The 19251-nt window shown below is 46.8% G+C and overlaps 1 protein-coding gene across 1 annotated transcript in view; it reads left to right on the top strand.

Annotated features, from left to right (window-relative positions):
• CRACR2B (calcium release activated channel regulator 2B) overlaps window positions 1-17407 on the top strand; it is a 28233-nt gene extending 10826 nt beyond the window's left edge. Inside the window, exons 8-18 of the mRNA XM_053981290.1 lie at window positions 1887-2074; window positions 2741-2812; window positions 3245-3299; window positions 7203-7282; window positions 10579-10870; window positions 11054-11195; window positions 11431-11512; window positions 13845-13959; window positions 15412-15519; window positions 16218-16294; window positions 17300-17407. Coding sequence (XP_053837265.1) covers window positions 1887-2074; window positions 2741-2812; window positions 3245-3299; window positions 7203-7282; window positions 10579-10870; window positions 11054-11195; window positions 11431-11512; window positions 13845-13959; window positions 15412-15519; window positions 16218-16294; window positions 17300-17384 — 1296 coding nt within the window. The 3' untranslated portion in view covers window positions 17385-17407. The remainder of the gene's footprint in view (window positions 1-1886; window positions 2075-2740; window positions 2813-3244; window positions 3300-7202; window positions 7283-10578; window positions 10871-11053; window positions 11196-11430; window positions 11513-13844; window positions 13960-15411; window positions 15520-16217; window positions 16295-17299) is intronic.
• The last annotated feature ends 1844 nt before the right edge of the window (window positions 17408-19251 follow it).

Raw genomic sequence — 19251 nt, 5'->3', positions numbered from 1 at the left:
GGAGAGAAGGAGACTGAGGGAAGATAAACGTGAGCTTTATGAACTCAGAAAAGTGATGGATAAGGTCAATACAATACTGCTATTCCCCAAGTTCTGCAACTGCAAAGGTGAGGGACACTCAATGAGACTGGTATGAATTTGATTTAGAAGAACACACTTTATACAGAGATCAGTGCTGGACTTTTCGCCCCAAGAGGCAGGCAATATCAACAGTTCAAAAATGAATTGGACAAACAAATAGGCTTGTAAATATTCATTGAAAGGAACAATAGTCAGACATGTGGCCTCTAGCATCCCTAGTCCAGGATGGGGTGTGTAATGGGAATGGACCATAGCTAGGAACTCAGGCATGCTCTTCCTGGGTAGCATCTGCTCTTGCTGAGGGTCAGAGCAGAACACTTGGACTGCATGGACACTTATTCAAATGGTCAGTTTTGGTGCTCTTAACTGAGGCTTGTACTGAGATGTGTGGATAATCGGGTCCCTCTTGTGGCCGAAGACCAGTATTGTGATGGTGCTATTCCACAGCATCACTTCCAAGGACAGACCACATAAACGGGAGAGTTGAGCGTGATGGAGGCTTTTTAGGGAGGGGCGGGTGTGCTTTATTTAAAGCTGATTCCTTGGCTTATTGAAAGATCCGAAGGCTGTAAGCAGAGGTTGCTGGTTTTCAGTCTGAACTCCACTGCTCAGCGCATATAGTCTTGCTGAAATATTCCCCAGTGTCCATAGGACTGGAGGACTCCAGGCAAAGCTGGATGTGGCCTCAGTGAGGAGAGAGGTGAGGCTTGTGTTTCAAGGAACCTAGGAAATGTCAGATCTGTTCATTCCTGCTCTTGACAGTTGTACATGTGTGCTGGCAGAGAGGAGGGTAGTAAGAAAAAAAGCATTTTATCTTCTGCCATGGTGTGCTGCTTTATTTTTCTTTTGAGAGCGGGAGAAAGTAGGCTGAGAGAAAAGGCAAGCTGAAGGTGTAAATGTGGAGGCTGACTCTGCTACCTGCTACCCTGATCAGACCTGATTCCTGGTGTTTCTCTCTAGTTATAAACATGGATTGCATGCTTTTATTTTGGGCTGTAAGTTCTCAGATGGATACTGGAGTTTCTGTGTAGCAGCAGCTTCAGCAGAGGGCCCTGGTTAGCTGGTGTAGCTGCCTGGATACTGCAGTGTCACTATCATCCCTCTTGGAATGCCGTCCTTGTCATCTGAGATGGGCAGCTTTGGCTGCTAGATCTGTCTGTCTCTTTTCCAGACTATGCCAGCCATTTGTAAGGAATTGAGTCACTGGCTGAGTACATGGCAGCAGGCTTTGAACGTCCCAAATCAGGCTTGTTGGTTGTGCTGGGGGCTTGTGCTGCCTAGAGTGCAGCTGTGCCCCGGTGGCATTTAAATTACATCTCTAGCCCAAGGTCCTGTCTCTAGCAGGCCACCCAATCACTTCACTTTCCAGGTATAGTGTGAAATGCCCATAGCACCTCAATATATCCTCCTTTCAGCTGCCATGGGCTCAAGAAGCCCCTAAACTAGAGGATGCACTTCAACAACTCTGCTTAATAAGTCCCGACAGACACAACCCTGCTTCCACCCAAATTTTTCCAGTCCTCCTTTGACCCCCATTTGCACTCTGAGTCCTACAATGCCTGAAGCACTTCCTCAGCTGTGCCTAATTGCATTGCTTGGTTCCCCAGTGCTGACATGATGAGAGAGAATTCCTTACAGTTCACCTTCTCGATGCCACTGGTGGCTCTGTAGACTTAGGTTTTTTTTACCTCCTTCTGCCTCATTGTTTACATCTGCTTTTTCAGCTTGTTTTTACAGTTGTGATTGTAGCACAAAATACAGCCCTTCCTCTGTGTTTAACCCCTCCTCCTCCTCCCCCACTGCAGCTGGAACATCAGCTACAGTCACTGAACTCGGAGCAGCTGGAGACTCGTGTGCAGAACGAAAGGCTCCGGCACCTGAATGAAAACCTGCTGGAAGAGCTGGAGAAAAGCAAATGGGAACTAGAGGCAGTGAAGGGGCAATTACAGAAGCTCCAGAAAGAGGCTCAGATTGAGCAAGAGCAGAAGGACAGGTGGGAAAAAACAGGAAAGGGGGGGGGGGTGTTAGGGCAAAGACATGGACAGAGAAGGAAAGGTGGGCAAGCAGTTAAAGAATAAGTATCCCTAGTTAGGAGCCTTGGTCTCATTAGAAGGTTGCCTGTCAGTTTTGAGAAAGAGAAGAAACATCCCAATAGTCTTATGGGCCTAAATAGAGAGTGATATTGCTAACTCTTGCCTACCTTTTGTGGGAAACTAATATGTTCTAGGGAATCAGTACAAAAATACAGATGTTCCTCAGCCTAAAGGAGGCTTCGGTATGCATTTTCCAGTTTACTATCCCCTCTATAATATTCTCATTAAAGATCCTCTTCTAATCAATTCTGTTCCCATTTCTGAGTTAAATCTAGTAATATCTATATAAAACATTGAGAGGTTTCAGATTCAGATGGCAGGGAGCATCCTTCCCATTTCCAGCAGCTGAGGAGAGGATGAGTTGCCTGCTGTCATGTTGGAGGAGAGCAGAGAGCTCGGGTACAACCCAACCATCCCAGCTCCCAGAACAGTACTGCTTCCTCTGAATTCCCCTAAGCATAAGGCACACCCTTGTCTTTGAGAATACCATGAGTGCCCAAGAGAGGGATTTGTATTTTCTCTCCCATTAATTTCTTTCCCCTTATTTTAAAATGCCTTTTGCCCAGGGATGTGTTTAGGGTCTCCAAGAACATGCAGAAAGAGAAACAAAGCCTCCTTCGGCAGCTGGAGCTCCTCAGGTGAGAACTGGTGAAGGCTGGCGGGAAATGCTGAGCTCTTGTGCCTGTAAGGGGCTGAGGTTTCAGCACTGTGCTCATTTCTCCCATGGAAAGCTACAGGATTACATTCAAGCAGTGTTTAGACTCTGCTTGTTTTTCTAGGTCTAGACAGAGTTATGCAATTTGGCCAGCTCTGGCACATTACAGGCTATGTTATTTCACAAGGTAATCCCTCCTCTGGAGGAATTTAGTCTTTCCTGCTGGCTAAGGCAACATGTAGAGCCCATGACCTTGGCTGGGATACATGGAAATCCCAACATATCTGGCTATAAAAAACCTCTTTATCTCTTTTCCCAGAAAGCTTTCTTTCTGTTCTCACTTTCAAATGTTGGGGTTGACTTAATTTTTGACGAGCATCTCATTATGTCTTTCCTGTGTCTTCCTTTGGAGCAGAGAAATGAACAAGAAACTTCGAGATGAGCGAGATGCTTTTGAAGCCAAGAAGCCGGTTAGTCTAAGAAAGAAAACCTTCATTCCCAACCACCCTTCTCTCATCTGCTGCTGTTGCTGTCACCATTCAGGGGCCTGTCACTTCCACGGGGGACAATGACAAGAGCTCTTGGGGCCTGGTGTTGTGCTTAATACAGACTTTGCAGTGCCTCTGTGTCCGTGCTGGAGGCAAGCTCTGCTGGTTGCTGCTGCCAAACGGTCTGGGTTTAACCCAAGGCACGTTGGCTGGGGACTGTCACACAGCCCTGTGCAAGGCTGCAGTGGGTGCTGCCTGCTGCATGTGTGGGCTCTGTGTGTTGTGCCAGGCACTGGGCACATGCAAGGAGGGGAGAGAAGCTGGATGCATCCTGGAGCTGGGTGGTGAGGAAGAAGATGGATTCTCAGATGTGCTGCTGGCTGACTGGGTGTGGAATGGTACAGGAGGGTTTTGGAGTTTTTCTGACCCCCTGAGTTTGTAGCAGATGTTTTCAGAAGTTCCTCTGGGAAGCTTCCCATTCCTGTGAACTCTGCTGGGTGCAGCATGAGCCTTGTGTCAGAGAACTAGGAGAAAGCAGGATCTCTCTCTCATCTGGAACTGTCAATCTCTGGCTTTTCCCAGGCACCAAGATAAGCACAGATATCTGGTCTATTTTTAATTTTTTTTTTTTCTCATTAAAAAGCTTTTGTGTTCCCAAATGTTGCTTGCACAGCTGCTCTTCCCTCTTGGACCCATCCCTGCCACCATGTCTTTGCCTGCTCTGCCATCATGGCCCACCTGAAGATGTGGAAGTAGGTGACTTGCAGGGAGTGCAGTGATAGGCTACAAGAGCCTTTCTGACTGCTGGAAGAACTCTGGAAGGAAACACAGGGACTGTGCCCATATGGGAGACAAAATGCCCTACTCGATCCAGAGGTTGGAGTTCTCCAGGTGAAGAGCTGTATAAAATAATGTCAATAACAATTTTGGATAGAGGTGAGGTATGTGTGTTTCTAAAATGTGGAATTTTTTTTTTCTTCAATCTTCATTTTTAAAGCTGCTAACTATGTGGATGCATACCGGAGCTTCCTGCTCCCTCTTGGAAAAGCCATAAACGCAGTCACTCTGTAGCAGGATACAGTGCAAGCAGGCAAAGAAAATGGTTTCTTCTCCTCTTTCCATGTGTTGTACTTCATTAGCTTGTGGGTTCCTATGGGTGGGTGGGTGGCCTGTGGAGACCACAGCTCACGTCTGTACCACTGTGTGCAAAGCTTGTCTGTTTCTCCTCTGTTCTCTTCTCCTGCTCCCCTGCTAAGACCTGCTGCTGTAGGTGTACCCAAGAGAGAGTCACAGCACAGAGGGGCTGCTTTCTCCCTTCTCCCAGCACTGGCAATAGGGAATGAAGCACAGGGTGAACTCCACTGCTCATCTGGCAAGGGTCTGTCTTGCTGGGCAGTTGAAGCCTGTACTGGAATAAGGTTTTTTCCTTTGGCTGCTCTCTTGTTTCCACAGGGAAGCAGGGCTTCCTGCTTCCACAGGAAGCAGTCCACAGGGAAGCAGGGCTCCAAGGGCTTGCAGAGATGCTGCTGTCATCATATACCTGCAGAAGGTCTGCTCCCCAGCCTGTCTTACAGTAAGGGGGAGAAAACGGCAATTCTTCCCTGCAGAAGCAAAAAGGAGAGTCCAGCCTTCTGATGGGGATTCCTAGTGTGCAACACACTCTCTGCTAGAGACTATCAGTGCTTTTACAGACTAAAAAGAAACCCAAAGCCTTAATACCCTCTTTTAGTGCTGGGAAGAGTTATTTCTGTGAAATGAAGGTGTGATGAACAGAGGTTCTTTCATAGCAAAGATTTTGGTTGGAATGAGGAGTTGGGCTGTATGTGGCTGATAGCAACCCAGTCACTGCCTCTTTGCTCTTCTCAGTTCCCAGCTTAATACCTTGCTCTTCATATGAGTTTCTTGCCTTGCCAGGGTGGGCAGACCCTGGCCCTAGTGCACTGTGGGGCACTCTCTTGTCCCAGGCAAGAGAGGCTGGGTCACAGATAACAATATGTGGCTATTTCTGTTGATGTGCAAACCACTGATGGGTGTTTTTAAGACCCAGGGGTTGCAGGTTCAATTTCACACCCATGACCCATCTGGCTATGGAGTTATGCTTGTATGCTTTATGTTGACGGAGCAAAGTTCATGTCTGTTCATCATGAAGAGTGTTTTGGTACTTTGACTACTTTTGACATGTATTTTTATTTCACTGGTAAACCAGAATCTTTCCCATCCAAAGTGCTTGTACATGTGCTGTTGTGGAATCTTTGTTATCATGTATTACACAGCTGTGATGTTGCATCTGTTCCTTTATCATCCTGATGAAAAGCCAAATGTTACACAAACCTGGCAGGCCAATAAAGCATGGCAGAATCAACAGCATAACATGCCCCATTGTTCCTCCTTTCTTACCCAAGTCCGTGCTCTGCAGGCTGTTCCCTCTCCAGGTAAGGTGGCAGAGCAGATTGTGTTGGGAGTCCTTTTCCTCCATAGGTGACTTGAAGGTTGTGACTCAGTTCCAGTGGCCTGTAACACTATTTCCTCCTTCTGTGTGGCTAGAGGGTGCCGTCGAGTGAAGCTGCTCAAACACTGAAAACTTCCCCTCTGTCCGTGCTGGAGAACCACTGGTTCTCTGTACCACAGCCTGGCTGTGTTGACTGGAGTGTTGTAATGCACTTGGGGGTCATTTGCTTTGGAAGATTTGTGCTCCACAGTTGTGAGCCTCTCAGTACTGGATTGTTTCTGTGGCTGGAGGTTCTGTTGAACATCAGTTTTATATGTAAAAGATGTTTTGTTCTTTCCCTGCAAAGCTCCTAGTTGGGTCAAGCCCTCTGTGGAGTCTGGAGTGTCTCCCTTTGTTAGACTGCATTGCAGTGTTCTGGGAGTTCTGACCAACAGAACAGCTTCTTAATTTTTTTGCCTTTAAAAATAAGCCTTCAGTAAGGATTATTGAAGAAATTATCTTTGTAGTCCTCCAGGATGTGGGAAGCATGAAGGAAGGCCCGTCCAGAGCTGCCTGCAGGTGTTTGGTCAGCTCAAAACTGCTGAGAGAGGCAGATCTGGCAGACTGCAAACCCTTCTTCCTCCACCTTTCCCCCAGAAATAACTAGTAAGGACGTGTTAAAAATCTTCAGATTCAGAGACTGAATACCTCTCCATTTCCCTTAGTGCCCATGTTACAGGCGCTTTTCCACGCTGTCTCTCACTTCACATTTTGTATGTGTGGCCAGAGCAGTGACTCTGCTGGGAATGGCAAAGCTGCTGTATGGCGGGGAAGAGGGTTGGGGAGAGGTTGTCCTGCTTTCTCCTTCTTTGAGGAGCTGGTAAATACTGGCTGTAGGAACTGTTCATTCTGTGGTAAGTAGGAGGAAAGCATGGAGAGGGATGTTGGTGTAAGGCAGAGCACGTACATCACCCTTTGTAAAGCTGCCTTCCTTTCCTGCGGTTCACGTGCAGCTCTAGGTGAGTACAGGTCAAGGAAGGGTACTAGTGTCTTCTGAGGAAAGAGCAATTGGTCTGCCCCACAAAACATCAGCATAAGAAAGAGGTAGATGGGGAAAGAGAGATTCAGCTGTGAGACCAAGTGGAGAACAAGCCACAGAAATAAAAACTGTGCTGGCTAGAGGAAGAATTCAGTTTGGGACATCATCACTTTGATGGATTTTCAAGTGAAGGAGAAAGCAGCAACAGTGATGGCTTCTTGCAGGAATTAAATTATTTTAACTGAGAAGAGCAAGCCCTGTGCTCACCTCTTTCAGCCTTCCAGTGAGGCATTACCACTGCATGGTGTGGGGCTGCCAGGGCTCCAGCCTTGCCTCCCCAAAGTGCCCTACAGAGGTGGGGAGTGGTTGAACAGGGGCTGTAATCACATTCTTCATTCCTTCTCTTTTCAACTTCCAGGTGCCTCAGAACAAAAATCCCCTGTTGAAGAAAGGGTCAGTGCTAGGCAGTTACCTGCTGGAGGACAAGCCTGTCAAACGGTTAGATGGGTGTCTGTGTCGTGTCCATGGTGTCAGTCCGTGCCCACTGCAGTACCCTGTCAGTCAAGCTGTGTCCTGGGTCTGGTTCTCTCACCTTGGTGCTGGCTGGTTTTGGGAGCATGGTGGGGTGCAGCTTTTCTGTGGCTTTAGCTGTTTCTTGGCATCAGGTGGTGTTGGCTCAGCATGAAGCTGAGGATACTGTTCACTAATTTCCACAGGGAGGTGGCCCTGCTGCTGCTTATGCCTGCAGCAATGGGGGAGCAAATCTAAATATCACCAGAAGGTCTGGGACTGTTAATGGGATGGGAGTCTCAAAGGCTGCCTCTTTCTGAGTCAGACAGCTCTGTTGAAATGACTGGACCAACTCCCAAGTGTGCCAGTTTGTCCTCAGGCACAAATCCTGTCCACTGGTACCTCATGCCAGCGTCCATATCCCTGGAGCATGGGAGAGGGCAGAAATTGCACAAGGGTTGGGTTCTTTCTGGCAGCTGAAAGCCTCAAGGAGAGGGTCTGGCTCCAGGTGGGTTCATCCTGCTCATCTCCCTCTGCATCTATGCAGATGCTCACCTGGCACACCAGGCCTCCCTTCAGCCAGGGCAGGCAATTTATCTGTGTGGCCAAGGCCTTTTCTTTTTTTTTTCCCACTCTACATGTAGAATATACAATGACCTGGCTTGGAGCTGGATCTTGCCTGCAACTGCTGGCCCCAAAGAAGTTTTAAAGGCAGTGTGCTCCCCTGTTTCTTACCAGGTCTCTGCAGAAAGTTCCATTTCTCCCCAGTTTCTCCTGGTGCCAGCCAGAGACACAGGTCTAGGCTTAGTTTCTTCCCGCTTCAACTCACCTTTAATGCTTACAATTCTGGTAGTGGCATTTAAGGATTTAGCTCAAGGCTCCTTGGCTCATGGACTTACGGAAAACCAGGTAGACTCTGGAGAGGGCTGATTCTTGGGCTCAGGGTGGGAGGTTGCCTGGTGAGGTCTGAGGCAGAGCTCCTCCATGGTTGTATGACTGGCACATTCTATCCATTGGATCAGATAACCAAGTTCTCCCATCTTCCTCCCCAGTTATTTCTTGCAAAGATCCTTCTAGCTGCTACTGGAATAAACCTCCTGGAAAGGCTTAACAGCTGGAGAAGTTTGGCAGTGAAGATGATGAGAGAAAGGGAGAAGTAGTTGTTGGCCTTGTCTCTGTCCCAGTGCACCACATTGCTTGAGAAACATGAAAAGAAATCCATTAGATCTGAGGTCACTATTCAGAATTTTGTACTTGTCCCTTTACTCCCACTAAAGAGGGTCTTGAGACCCCTCATTGTGTGATTTTGCCAGCCCTGGGAGATAGACACCATTCCTCAGAGCCTGAGACTTTGTGTCCATTTTCAAGAGGGAGGCATTCCAGCTGACCTGGTTCTGGACTGGCATTTGGGGCAAATGCAGGGAGGGCAACCAGGAATGTGAGCTCTGTTTCATAGAAAAAAGTGTAGTGTTACGGTTTGATGCTGGCGCAATGCCAGCGCTCCTATGAAAATACTTTTTTAAATAAGTGCTGTGAGATGTGATTAGGAACAGAGCAGAGTAGGTTTAAGCTTAATAGAAAAAGCTAGTTTTTGGAAGACAGAAGACATCACTACACTTTCTTCTTCCTAAAGATAGAGGGCATCACCACACCCTCTTCAGCTTTTCTCTGTTCTCTCCATTCCTGTGCTGGTAGTTGCTAAAGCAGGTCACTTGGCTCACTATTGCTTCCCCTTAAAAATGCAGTCTCTGTTGCAGGAGAATCCGGTTCAGTCTATGGCTAGCAAGAAAAGTCTAGCTAAAAGCTACTCTATCATCTCCTCCCCACTTAAAAATTTCTTCTTCTAACATCTCAGGTCTCGGACTGTCTCTCTTCTACTTCAAATTGAGGAGGAGTAATATTTTACAAGGCCTTAATTTCCCAAGAAAAAGTTAAAAGTTCAAACTCCCCAGACGACTGAAATCTCTGCCCAAAACTCCAACTCCCATAGTTAAGCACCTCCCCCACCTTCTCCTTCTCCTCTGCCAGCAAATTCCAAGTGCCGTCAAACTCTCTGTCTCTTTCCCTCTAGGGGGGGAGAACCAGAAGCATCTCCGTTTCTCTCCACCCTTCCATCCGGAAGAACTAGCCCAATTCCAGACCCTTCACTCCTAGCCTACCTCAACTAAGCTACATGGCTTCCCCTCCCCCACCCAGCCTGTGGCTGGACAAGAGGGAGTCTACACTCTCTAACGACCAGAACTAAACAGACAGTTCTCCTAAAAGTTCTTACTTTTAACCCCCTGTGTTCTCAAAAGCGTGTCTATACTTTCAGTAATCAGTCCAAACACTAATATCCAACCCCGACCACTAATTAGTTTGATTACCAACTTCCTAGAAAAATTCACTTCCATGTCAAACCATAACATGTAGACATGGCAGCAGGTGGATTTTGCAACCCAGATGAAGTGTATTTGCTGGAGTGAGAAAGAATTGTCTGCACTAATAGAAAGAGAAAAATGTTGCAGAGCAGGGTGGGATGTCCTGGCTCTGAAGAGACTGACTGTAGTATGCTGTGGTCACTCTAATTTCCTTCCAAATTTAATCTGCTGGACAGTGAAAGCAACGGAGACATCTGTGGTGCATAAAATATCTTCAGCTCAATTCTAGGTCTTCTCATTCCTTGCCTAGTTCTTTAGCCATAGAAAACCAGTGATGTTGCCTTGCTCCTCAGTAGTGATTCCAGTAGTTTAAATTGGTTATTTTAGGTGTTCTTTTGAAGGTTGTTCCCCCAACTACCACATCAGCTCTACTTCCAGTGCATCAGCCTGCTCTTGTGTGGGTACATTCTGTTATTTCTTTTTGTATGGTATTTCGTAACAAAAATACAGGGGTAATTATTGTTGGGTTTTTTTTGTTGTTGTTGTTGTTTTGGTTTTTGTTTGTTTGTTTGTTTGTTTAAAGATACTTTCATTTTGTATGTTTTGCCTCATTTTTTCACTGCTGGGGGAAGAGATAGGCAAAGAATTCTTGAAAAATCCGAAGTGGCAATTTTTCTTAAAATTAATGAAATATTTGTCAGCACATGAGTGTACAGCACAGCTCTGGTGAGCTGTCTCTCTTTCCCTAGGGGAGCCACTAATGCCTTGGTCACAGGGAGTGTGGGGAGTGAGTATATAGAGTTCCTTTGAGAGCTTCATATACACTAATTAGATTGCATTGGTTTGTTGGGAATTTGCAACCTCCTTTCCCTATCTCCTCCCCCCCCCACACCCTATCTGTGCTGCCTGTGGGTTTTAATACAGACAACTGGCCTCTGCGGACCTTCCCTTCATCTTCCTAGTGGATGTGGCAGTGGAAGAACCCAACAGAAAGAACTGTAAATACTTCCCAGGCAGTGGGGTATGGATGAAGACAGAAGGAGGCAGCACAAACTTTGGAGAAAACAGCAGAGATGAGGAGAGATGGCCCTCGGCAGCAGATCCTAAGTGGTTTAAGATGACTTTGAAGGGTGACTCTGACTGCAGAAAAAATGCAGATGGCCTAGATGCTGCTCCGCTGCCTCCCCGAGCCCAGCCCGTTGGAACTGAAAGCAGGGTGAGTGCAGTTACCTGGCGTTATTCCTCAAACACCTGCTACCTGCTGGGGACTTGAGGGTGTCTGACTCTCTTCCCATCAAACTCCAGCTCCGCAGATTTACAGTGCAGGCATCCAATCCCAAAATCAAAGCACTGCTTCCAGCTGGGCTTTTCAAAACCTCATGCCTTTTTTCCATTGTAGCTCCAAGTACTGGAAGCAGCCAGCTGTTCCCCAGATCGCATCTTTAAAGTGGTGTTTGTTGGGAATTCCGGTGTTGGGAAGAGTTCCTTCATCCACCGCTTCTGCTATGACAGGTTCTTGGCTGAGCTCAATGCAACCATTGGTAAGTAATAGGGTGCCTGGCTCATCTGGATAAGGAAGGTAGGAAAGGCAGCCTGGGAAAATGCTTTTTTGCCTGTATTATAGCCCAGCTAGAGGGTAAAGATGGTCTCTCTCTCTCTCCCAGTATTGAATCAATCTTGCAATTTCCCTGAACTAAATGGAGTTTGTCTGGCCATTGTAATGGCAAGCTGTTCTCTCCCCATCCTACCTCATAATCATTGTCACCTTCCTGACAGGTATTGATTACCAGGTGAAGAGTCTAATGGTGGATAACACCCAGGTTGCCTTGCAGCTGTGGGATACAGCTGGACAAGAGAGGTAAGTGATTTCTGCCAGGTTCAGTGGAGGAAAGGGAAAGAGTACATACAGCTGGTTTCTGTTCCTGGGAAAACTATCAGCTTCAGAAGGACCGGACAGGTCATGACAGCTATTCCAGTGCTGAACCTGCAGCAAAGATCTGTTCCAGAGATTTCTAGAAGCTGTGACTGTGAAGCGGGGCCTGGGAAGATCACTCTGAGGGTTGACAGAAAAGTGGTTTTCCATGTGTCTGACCTGCATGCTTATGGCTCCAAGCAGTCTGTCCATAGATGTATGTCATGGGGTTCAAAGGGTGGAAAGGACTGTGACCCTTTCCAGATCTGATTTAGCTGTGAAAGCCAGCTGAATTAGCATGACCTGTGGGGAAGGTGATTTGAACTACCCTGATGGACTCTGTCAGTGAGGTTATTGGCCCCTTTCACTGTCCCTTCTGCTGACAGACTTGTGGAAGTGATAATCCTTGGTAGAGAGATTGTGCAGCTTTCTGTGACAGTGAACACTTGTTCCCCATTTGAAGCCCTCTAGTTTCAAAAGCATGGGATATCTCTAGATGTTACCAGCAGTGTTGGTGAGGACCAGAATAGTAGAGGACACATTTGACCCTCATCGGCTACTAGAGATGAAGGCCCACCACTGGCTCCATGTAAATTACATTTTATGTAGCATATAATTTGAAGCTTAAGATGAGAAGCTATTTCAAGAGGACCATGAACCTCAAGGGCCTGACAAAAATAAGCACTAGGTACTTTGAGCTAAATATGTTATAGGGGCAGGCCTTCAGGGGGCAGCCAAGGTCATGGGAATACTCTAATCCTAAACTGTGCCTGTGATGCTGTCTGTCTCAGTCAGCTAGACCATGCAGAGCTGGTGGGAATGTACTAAGTAGGAGTATCTACAGAAAAGCAACTCTCTCTTCCAAAATTAGGCTTCATGCTGAAGAAATAATTATTTCTGAGGGAACTCCTGTGGTTATTTTGATACTGAAACTGAGCAATAAGGGCAGCTGCTATGACAAAAAATGTGACATTTTATTGAGGCCAGATTGCAGCAGAGGCCAAATTCAAGATATTGTCTCTGCAGAAGGACCTTTACCACAGGCCCCTCCAGCACTAGTAGGTCTTGGATGTGTGCCCACAAGAGAGAGCTTGGCTCAGTGCTGATACCAAATAGGAGACCTGGGAAGAAGAAAAAGCCTTTTCTACTTCTGGAGGAATATTCATTACTTCTAACTAGAGTGTTCAACTGTAAATATCTAAGGAGGAGATGGAAGAACCCCTTGGAGCACGCAAGGAGAACTCCTTAGTGACTTCCCTGAGACTTATGCATGCTACCTTTGATGGTTCTTCTGGAGCATCTTGCCTGGCTGGCAGCTCCAGAGGTGCACCTTGATTGCCAAAGATACAGTCTGTGCTTTCTCAGTTGGGTAGGTGCCAGAATATTGTAGTGAGAAAGAACAGGCTTCAGGCAACTATCTGAAGAGTGCAGGAGGGTAACAGCTGTAGGTTTTCTTGGCTCATAAGAGGAGAATTTGTTATCCTGTGCAGGGCTGAAATACACAGCTCTCTAGTGAGATCTCAGGACTTTTGTTACATTTATTAATTCCCAAATTACATTGCTAATTCCCATCATAGTGGTTATATCATGGCTCTGTCACAAAGTGCTTACAGATTCTAAGGTTTGGGTTTGTTGTTTTGGTTGTTTGGTTTGGTTTGCTTTGGTTGGAATTTATTCACAAAATACAAGCCTGTGGTTTTAAGTGGTACAGACAACAAAAAGTAGATGTCTGGCAGGAGTTTTTCCTGGAAATGGTGTCTAGCATCTGATTTTTTTATGTATAGTGCCATTGGTTTATAGATTCAATAGTGGAAACAGACTGATGCTGAGTTCTTAATTGCTGTTTTGGCAGCCTTGGGGCAGGCATTATGCATGCCTAGTTTGTACTGTGGTACAACTTAGTCTGCAGATTCTTCCAGACTATAGAGAAAGATCATGTTTTCTCCACCAGTTTCTCTTTTAATAGGAAACTGCCTTTTCCTATCCCACCCAAATAGATTCTTCTGCTTCTTTCTTCCTGACCTGCAATGGTCCTCTTTCTTGCTTTCTCAGCACCATGCATTTGGCAAGATTCCTGCTTACCCATGGCTGCCTGGCCTGTCTCCAAGGTGCAGGGATCTGTCACCTGTGTGTAGACACCAGCCCTGAGGGACACATCATGCATGGGTGCTGCCAGGCCTTGCAGAGAGCATGCACTCGCAGACAGACAATCCCACTCCGTTACTTCCTGTGGCACAGCTGTGGTTCTGAGGGTGCCTTTGGTTTTTTCTGGGCTCAGGTTTCAGAGCATCACCAAGCAGTACTTCCGGAAGGCAGACGGGATCCTGGTGATGTATGACATCACGGCCGAGTGCTCCTTCCTGGCGGTGCGGAACTGGATGAGCAGCGTCCAGGTGAGAGCGGGACCTGGGCTCCAGTGCTGCTGGTGCTCCCTTGCTCCAACAGTCTGCCTGGAAGTGACATTTTTCAGTGCCCCAGGAAGTCCTACTGACCTTGTGAAGCTGAATTATCACAGCAGATGCCTGTGCTGGTCAGTTTGGAACCACAGGCTGTGTGTCGAAGGTAACAAAGCCAGTGGTAGCAAATTAAATCGGGGAGGGCTGTTTCTGTGGCAGAACGTGGTGGGATCTCCCAAAACAGTAGTGTTGGTTTGTAAGCAGCCCATGTGCAGTGGCTACATCTCCTAAACGTGGTCACATCTCGCCTGTGCTCAGGCAGGGAGATTTCCTGGTGTCTGGCCTATGCACAGGAAAGGGAGGTGGTTCTTTTTATTTCCTTTTTAAATTTAAAATTTGGTAGCAATGTATTAATACTGTTGGGTTTCCCCCATCTTTTATTTCCAAACACTCACTAAAAGCATTTATTTGTGGCTTATATCTTCTTGGAGATACAAAAATATCTCTCTGTATAATTTAAATTAGTTGTGCGTAGTTGATCAAGAGGTGAAGAGAAATTTTCAAGGGTGGTTTTGTTTTGATTATGCTGAGTCACAAAAAACCAAGATCTCAGTGGGATGAGTAAGTATAGATTGGAGAATTCTAGTATTTTTCATTTCCACAAGCCTGTTGGGGAAATAAAAACAAAAAAACACTTATGTCTTTGGACTCTAAAAGATCAAATGTTAAGATCTTCAAAACTAGCCAGCCTCTGAAAATCAGGTTCCTTTCGGGAGGAAGGTTAAACTGAGCACACAGAAAATCTGTGTATTTTAATCTCTGTCTTCTTTTCCTCTCCCCATCTTTGTATTTATTTCGTTTTGAAGCTGTTCAGGTTCTGTATGTCATCCAGAGCACTTGAGTGTGGAAATAACTTTGAGCCCTGTTCTTTCTCTGACCATGTTCTAGTGAGCCAGTGGAACTATAGACAGTTTGACCAGAGGTAAGGGGCTCCAGGAATTGCCTAGGAATAACAGTTCCTACAGAGACAATTCACAAGGGGTGAACTTGCTCAGCCAGAGGATTTTCAGCAAGGGATTGTTGAGTTTAGGACAGCACATTAGACACACTACTGCACATACAAAAATTACTGAGCTTATTAAGAAGAGCTGCCAGATCACAAATTCCAAAATGCCTATGGGGAAAGCTGTTTTTCTTTAGGCTTCTTATTTTCCTGAAAGGCACTTATGTCCTGTCTCCCCTCTGTCACCGTCCCAGCTCAACATACCAAACATTTGGAATGTTTCCCTGGTTCAAGCTTCCTTTCACAAATCCCTGGGGCTAGTGAAGGAATGGTCCTTTAATGGTCTAATGGGCCTGATCCTGCTGCCACTGAAGGTCTCATTTGCTTGAGCTGGAAGGATCTGCGCTGAGTGGCTAGGTCTCAAGGGGTCTTTATTTCTTTTGCAGGAAGGTATAGAGGATGGAGCTGTGGTCTTTCTGCTTGGAAATAAATTGGATGCTGTGCAGAGAGAGACCCGGAAAGTGCCCAAGGTGGAGGGGGAAAGGCTAGCAAAGGTGTGACTCGGTGCTCTGCTGTTTGACTTGCTCTGTAGCCACCCTGAGCAGGGCAGTCTGGCTGGCAGAAAGCCCTTCTTGGAGCCATTTTCCAGTATGGTACCTCCCACCCCCCGTTTCTTCAATGTGGACAGGTACCCAGGTCCCTCTGATACAAGGGAGGATGAGGTGGTAGCCTTTATGTGGCAGGCAATGGCCCTTGAGCAGGCTCGTGTATTTCTCGTGGGGCTTGATGCCTCATTTCAGTCTTTCTGAGGGGAATATGCATGTCTGATTTCCCATTTGAGAGCTCCCTAATGCAGCATCATCCTGCCTCTTTCCTCACTCCCTTGTCTGCCTGCCTGCTAGCACCTTGGCCCCTGGGTGGGGGGAGACAGGGTTTCAAAGGTGTTTCCTGCCTTCTGGACCTGCAACAAAAAGGTAAGGGAATCAAAGTACTCTGAACAGATGTTTTCTCTTCCCAAACAACTACCCCAGTGTTCCCTTTTGGACACTCTGGCTTGGCCCCCAATGCTGAAAAAGCATCTCCTCCTTCTGGGTTGGTGAGCAGGGTGTGCACCCCAGCAGGGTAGCAGCCACCCTCCTGGCTCCAGTGGCTCTTGGCAGGGTTCCTGGGGATGAGGGTGGGCCAGCTCCCAAGGCTGTGTGATGGTGGAGAGCTGGCAGTCACCGTGGGTGCTTGCTGTGCTCTCTGGCAGGAGTACAAGGCTGTGTTCTACGAGTGCAGTGCCATGACTGGCCACAACATCATGGAGCCCATGCTGCACATGGCCAGGTCAGTGAACAGGAGCAGTCACCCTGGGACACTTCCCCAGCTGGAGGTGATTGGTGTGGGCTCTCCTGGGGAATAGGCAAGAAGAGGGGGGTGTCAGAGACTGACTCTATGTCAAATCCCAAAAGAGTCCTGACTCCAGGTCCTTGTCTTTTGTGCCTGGAGAGCACCAAGTGTAGACTGGACTCTTTGCACACAAAGCTTCACCTGGTAGAACTGGCTGTTGCAACATTAGGAGTTCAATTTGAATATTTCATCACAAAAACCTTGCATGCTGTCCCAGATTTTAAGCTGGTGTTTTCAGTTTGAAGTCTTCATGCAGCTCTAAGGGTTCTTTCTCCCCTATCTTAATAAATACCATATAGACTGAGCTATTTCAGTGGCAATCATTTTAAAAGGAGGTAAGATACTGTTCAGCTGAAAGAAATTTGCTCCAAAATTTTTAGTTTAGAAAAGGGTAGTTTTTGGAAAAAAAAGTGTTTAAAATCTCACAAGAAAACTATCCTTTTGTTTTCTTTCATCTCTTCACCTCCTCCTGCATAATCTCTGTTAAAGCCACAGCAGGACTTAGCTGTTCATTAACTGGGCGGATTTACTTATCAGCTAGGTGAATCACATCTCCCATAGCACGTGCCTTCAGCATGCTTTATTACCATGGTGCTGCCCAAGATGGCCCAGCCTGGCAGAGCATACAACCCAGGATTCTGACATCCATGGGGGATCTTGGGAATAAGGCACAGGCCACTCACACTGGTGTTCAGATTACTAAGTCATGGTACCCCCTCTTGTATGTGTCCAGTTTCTTTCCCTGTTCCCTGGAAATTCATTCTCTGTGTGTGATTTATCTAGCCCAACTTCCAGAGAAGTCCAGTCTTTGGGCCTGTCATTTATTGCAATCTTAAATGTAATTCCTAAATGGCTGGTGGAGAGCAAAGGGCAGAGGCAAATGCCTTGGCAGGAAGACCTCAGTAACCAGGTTGTGTTCTTGATCTATGCTACTCTTTCCAGGTTGCTGACAGCACAAGAAGACAGGCAGAGGGAGAATGCCCTGCAGCTGGAGGATATCACCAGGAGGAAAGGATGTTGCACATAAAACACACCAATGTGTCAGCATGAGACATGTGTCAATGCTGTATCATGAAGCTGGGGGTTCCTTTCAAGCAAGCTGAATTTGATGGTATCAGCTCTCTAGAGACCTGGGGAAGGTGCAGCTTTTCCCAGACTGTGAATTTTGAGGCACAATTCAGGCCAAAATGTACATATTATCTTCACTGTACTACTTCCCAAGTCTGCATGCAGCCCTGGTCTCTAGAGACCTCTGCTTCTTTGGGAGCATTTGCATAGTCTTAGCTAGGTAGCACAGACTGGGCCTTCTGTCTGGAGAGGTTTGTTCCCTGCAAAGGGATGAAGTCTTGTTCCTGTTCTTTCTGCCAAAGAAGTGGCCTAGCAGCAGAGAGCAGAGGACACAGTGGGTCTGTATTAAATAGAATTTCCGTGTAAGAGAGAAAGAAAATATTTTAAATTTAGGCTAGCTCTAAGTAGTGATCCATCTGTCTCAGAGAGAAGCATCTCCTCTTGGTTCTGCAGCAGCAGTGCTCAGCTGAGAGCCCATTGTGGTGGGAACACTTCCACCACTTCCTTCAAGATCTGGATTGGGCCCTGGATTTTCTGCACGATTTGGTTGGACTTGTCAATATTGTAGTTAACAGATTCCATATGTGATTATAGTATGAACTGATAGGATGAGTCATCCCAATGGCTTTAATTGCTTTGTCACCCTTATGGACCTCTTCACTGTCCTAGTGTACGTTTACAGAACACAGAGCAGCTGCCCTGGGACCCGAAGGCACTGGCATGTGCTGCTGATTCATAGCCCTTTGAGGAGGGGCCCTTTGTGTTGTACAAACCAGGGGAGCCATATATAGCCTGTTTTAAGGCTGAACGCTGCCTGTTTCCTCCCATTCTCTTATCCTTTCCTGAAGAATCTCCAGAAACTTGGAACTGCCTTATCCTCTGTCCTGAAAGATCCCACTAGAGTGCTTTCAAATGCACCTGGGCTGGAAGCACGAGGCAGCTGCCTGTGTGAAATGTACCTTTTTCTCTTGCAGGGACCTTGAGCAATAGCCTCACTTTACTGGTGAAGGGCCTGAGAAATGAGCTGGACTGAATCTATTCCCATTGGGAAGGGGCCTTCTTGTCACTAAGGGTCTGGGCAAAGCAGGGCAGAGGTAGAAACTGTCCCCAGAAGTGCTCCTGTGGGCAAAGCTGCTGCAGTGCCTGGGAATGGAGCATCTGGGGTGTGATGCTTTCTGGTTTGCAGCTCAGCTCTCAAAGCCTTGGGATTAAGTGAGATTTTTGTTAGTGCCCTTTCCCCTTTTGTCTTTGAGGCTGTTTCTGTATGTGACTCTGACATTTTAGGCACAAGATGTGATACTGCAGCTGTGATGCAGCCCCCAAACCTTGTAGTATAGGGAAGGCCAGTACTTGTCCATGGTCTTTCCTCTCTTGGGATGAGGTGGGTGCTCTGAATGCCTATTTATTGCACAAATTTTGCTGGGAATATCCCAGGCAGGAAAAGTGCTCTGAGTCACCTACAGACATCAGTATTACAAAGAATTTCTGTGGTTCCTCTTGCTGCCATTTACTTCTGATAGGAAAGAGGAAGTTTTTCTCTCGATGAGCAGGATTTCTGAGTAAAAGGAAGAGCTAAAAGTAGTAAGATCCTGCTCAGTCCTTACTGTTGGCTAGCTGTGGCTCACACTGATTAACTGCATTAACACCTTCCAGAGACTGGGAATCGGAAAGTGACGAGAGGCCCTGAAGGAACCAGAGTAGCTGGTGTGGAGCCTGGAGTAAGACCTACAGTGCTTCCAGGGGAACCACTCATGTTTGCAAGGAGCGATTTTTGGGAAGGGGAATCCATGCTAATGTGTGCCTCCCATGCTCTGTACACTGCACAC

Source organism: Vidua macroura, chromosome 6 (genome assembly GCF_024509145.1).
Source record: "Vidua macroura isolate BioBank_ID:100142 chromosome 6, ASM2450914v1, whole genome shotgun sequence".
Lineage (NCBI taxonomy): Eukaryota > Metazoa > Chordata > Aves > Passeriformes > Viduidae > Vidua > Vidua macroura.
The sequence above is the reverse complement of the archived record's forward strand: the minus strand, read 5'-3'. Positions and strand labels throughout refer to the sequence as shown.